We start from the raw sequence: 3,072 nt of genomic DNA, 5'->3' as shown, positions 1-3,072 counted from the left end.
CTTTTAACAGAAAAGAGGGGAGAGTTAAGACATTAGCTCAGCTTATCTGACCTTACGCACTCTGGGGTAAAGAATACAGAAGTTTATCATGCTTATCTGACATCACAGACACTAAAAAAGAATGCATTGTGTTTTGTTAACAATAGACTCGGTTATGTGAAAATATATGAACACTTGAAAATAAGGCACACTTGATTATATTGTATTTGAATATAAGGCACACTTGATTATATTGTATTTCATAAAAATCCACTTACATTTCCCTCCTGATGTTAATATATTTCACAGGTTTTAAATCAATGCATAGTCACTTGTTAGTCACATTTTCAACTTGCATGTCATTCAGTGAAGTATTTAAACAGCAGCTCCATTAAGACCATAGTAGGGATTTTCCACTCTTTCCTCCATGATCAGCATATCATACTCGCGATAAGGATCTTCCATGTTTCTCTGGATCAAGACATAATTTCCTAACATACGCTTGAACATGTTTGTCATTATGCTTCTCAGACATGGGATAATACAAGCAGTGAAAAGGCAAAACAGTAACATCACATTGAAGAGGGCCAACAGGCCTTTAATCAGTAAGGATTTCCAGGAGCCACTCAGCAACCAGTCCCACCAGCCTTGCCTATCGGCTACGTAGTCCTGCTGCTGAGCGTCTCTCAATTGTTTCAGAACATTCAAAGCATTTGTCATGTTTAATGAGTGTATGTTGTCAGGTATGTAGGTGCAACATGTAGTGTTAAACAATACGCAGAGACCTCCTTTCTCTGCAAGAATGATGTCTAAAGCCACTCGGTGTTGCATGACAGTGATGCGGATTGCATCAATTTCTTCATTCTGTCCTTTGTCAATGCGGGTGGAGGCATTCAAAAACAGTCCAAAACGATAGTCTAAAGTCTCTATTTGTAGTGCGTGCTTTCCTACTCCTACCCAGTGAAACAGAGCGTGCATTACCTTCTGGCCGGTGGTCCAGAGTTTGAAGTCGTCTGGTACATCAGATCCATGGAATGGATCATGGGGCTTGATTTCTACGTCGCGTTTAACTCTGGCGTTGTTGTGCACTGTTATCTTAAAGGTGTGGTCTGAGATGAAGATAGGTGCACAGCATCCTGACCAGAAAGGTGGTAGAATAAAGTATGCACGCTGTCCGCACAGCCATGCCATACCTTGTACCCAATAGGTGCCATTTACACGTCGGTGTCTTTTGACTGTTCCATACTCCACTTCTCCATAGGTTGCGTTGAAGTTGCTGGTATGGCCCAGGGGGTGGCGTCCTTGCTCTGCTGCTTGATAGAAGCACAGAGGATGCTGTTTCTCTTTAGGGGCCATAAAGACGGGGAAAGGGACTGAGGCATTTCTGTTCTTCATTGTCATGTCTACCCAGAATTTGTCGTCACAGGTTCCATTCTTCAGACCTTCTGCCCACAGGTGCAAAGCTTCAATTCTGATTGCAACATGTTGTCTTCCAATGCTGGCGAAACTTGCTGCACACTTACTTTGCCAGTGACTGTTCATCATACGACCATATATGGTTGGGTGGACAGATGTACTGGGCATGTGAGAGCAGACATAACAGCCTCTTTCTTTTGTTCTATTGTATATGTATCGGTACCAGGCATTGTTCATCCAGGGGTGAACGTGGTCTTGGGTCATCTCAGAGAGGTGGGAATTATCATGGGTCCACCTCTTAGGTCGGGGAATAGTTAGTTCTGTCCTGGGGGCTCCGCCGGGCATCAACCAGAAGAGCATCACCATCAAGATGATGGCCATCAGACAGAATAGGCAACACATGAGCCGTTTCCGTTTAAAATCACAAGCACCTAAACACAACAGCTTTGGGGCTGGGGCTGGTGACTCTTCTCCTTCTGAATTCATCAGGCTGGTTTCCTCTATCTTTGTTGGTTCCTCTCTCTGGTGGGGGGCTGGTTATTTCAGTGGGTGTTTGTTCTTTAGGATGACCTGGCTCACCGAAAACTCTTGGTACGTAGACCGAATGTGAGAAGGATGAGGGCGGGGTATACCCAATCGCCCTTCACCTCCACACCCAGAGTACCAAGTGTCTCGGGGGGCTGGCGTCTTATTGTGGTTCAAACACCTTCTTCACATGACTTTGATGGATCCACAAAGGTCGTTCAGCTATTTTACAAGCTGTCGGTGTAGTAAGCAACACCTGGAAGGGCCCCTCCCACCTGGGAGCGCTCCAGTTCTTTCGCTGGAGGACTTTAATCAGAATCCAATCACCGGGGTTCAACCTGCAAGAGACTGGAGATAGATTACTCGGCAGCTGATTGCTCAATATCACCTCTTTATTCTCAAACAGTTTTGTCATCCATTCTGCCATCGTTGTTTCTGTGATCGATTTATTAATCGGCTCAGAAGTGATCGGCAGGGGAAATGGTCTGCCATGTATGATTTCAAATGGGGTCAGACCACCTGCTCCTTGAGTTATTCTCATCCATAGCTTAACTAAGCTCAGACATTCAGGCCATGGTCTTCTAGTTTCTTCCATACATTTTCTTAATCTTTGTTTAATTGTGCCGTTAGTTCTCTCGACTAATCCTGCACTTTGTGGATGATAAGCACAGTGGTGTTTTATGCTAAAACCTAGAGCTTCAGAGACTTTACTTATTACTTCATTTACAAAATGTGTGCCATTATCAGACCGTATCAAACTTGGAATGCCATATGTGGGTATGTAATGGTTGCACAAACATTTTGCTACTGAAATTGCATCTGCTTTTTTCACTGGGTATATTTCTGGCCATTTGGAAAATACATCTATTATCACAAGTGCATATTTGGAAGATTGCGATTCGTTTAGTTCTATAAAATCCATGTGGATAGTGTGAAATGGGTGCGGTGGTGTAGGGAAACGACCTCGCTTGGGTCTTAAGTTTCCCTGTGCATTGTGTTTTTGGAAAATCATGCATGTTCTGATAAACTCTTTTGCTGAACTTTCAAAATTTTTTGTGTAGAATTGTTTATTAAGTATATGAATCATCCCTCCTGATGACACATGAGTTTGCGAGTGTGTCACTAAAGCGGCAGTTTTATGAAGGGATTTTG

At 43.4% G+C, this 3,072-nt stretch overlaps 1 protein-coding gene across 1 annotated transcript; it reads right to left on the bottom strand.

Moving 5' to 3' along the window:
• Positions 1-354: 354 nt before the first annotated feature.
• Positions 355-1,761, bottom strand: LOC147336707 (uncharacterized). The gene has a single exon (XM_086286223.1). It carries the CDS (start codon positions 1,759-1,761, stop codon positions 355-357), a length of 1,407 nt encoding a protein of 468 aa, XP_086142349.1.
• Positions 1,762-3,072: the final 1,311 nt, after the last annotated feature.

Source organism: Aulonocara sp. 'chitande type north' Nkhata Bay, linkage group LG3, assembly GCF_057382095.1.
Source record: "Aulonocara sp. 'chitande type north' Nkhata Bay isolate Kocher_YH1m ecotype deep benthic linkage group LG3, A_spYH_male_GT1.1, whole genome shotgun sequence".
Lineage (NCBI taxonomy): Eukaryota > Metazoa > Chordata > Actinopteri > Cichliformes > Cichlidae > Aulonocara > Aulonocara sp. 'chitande type north' Nkhata Bay.
This window is presented reverse-complemented; position numbering and strand designations above follow the sequence as displayed.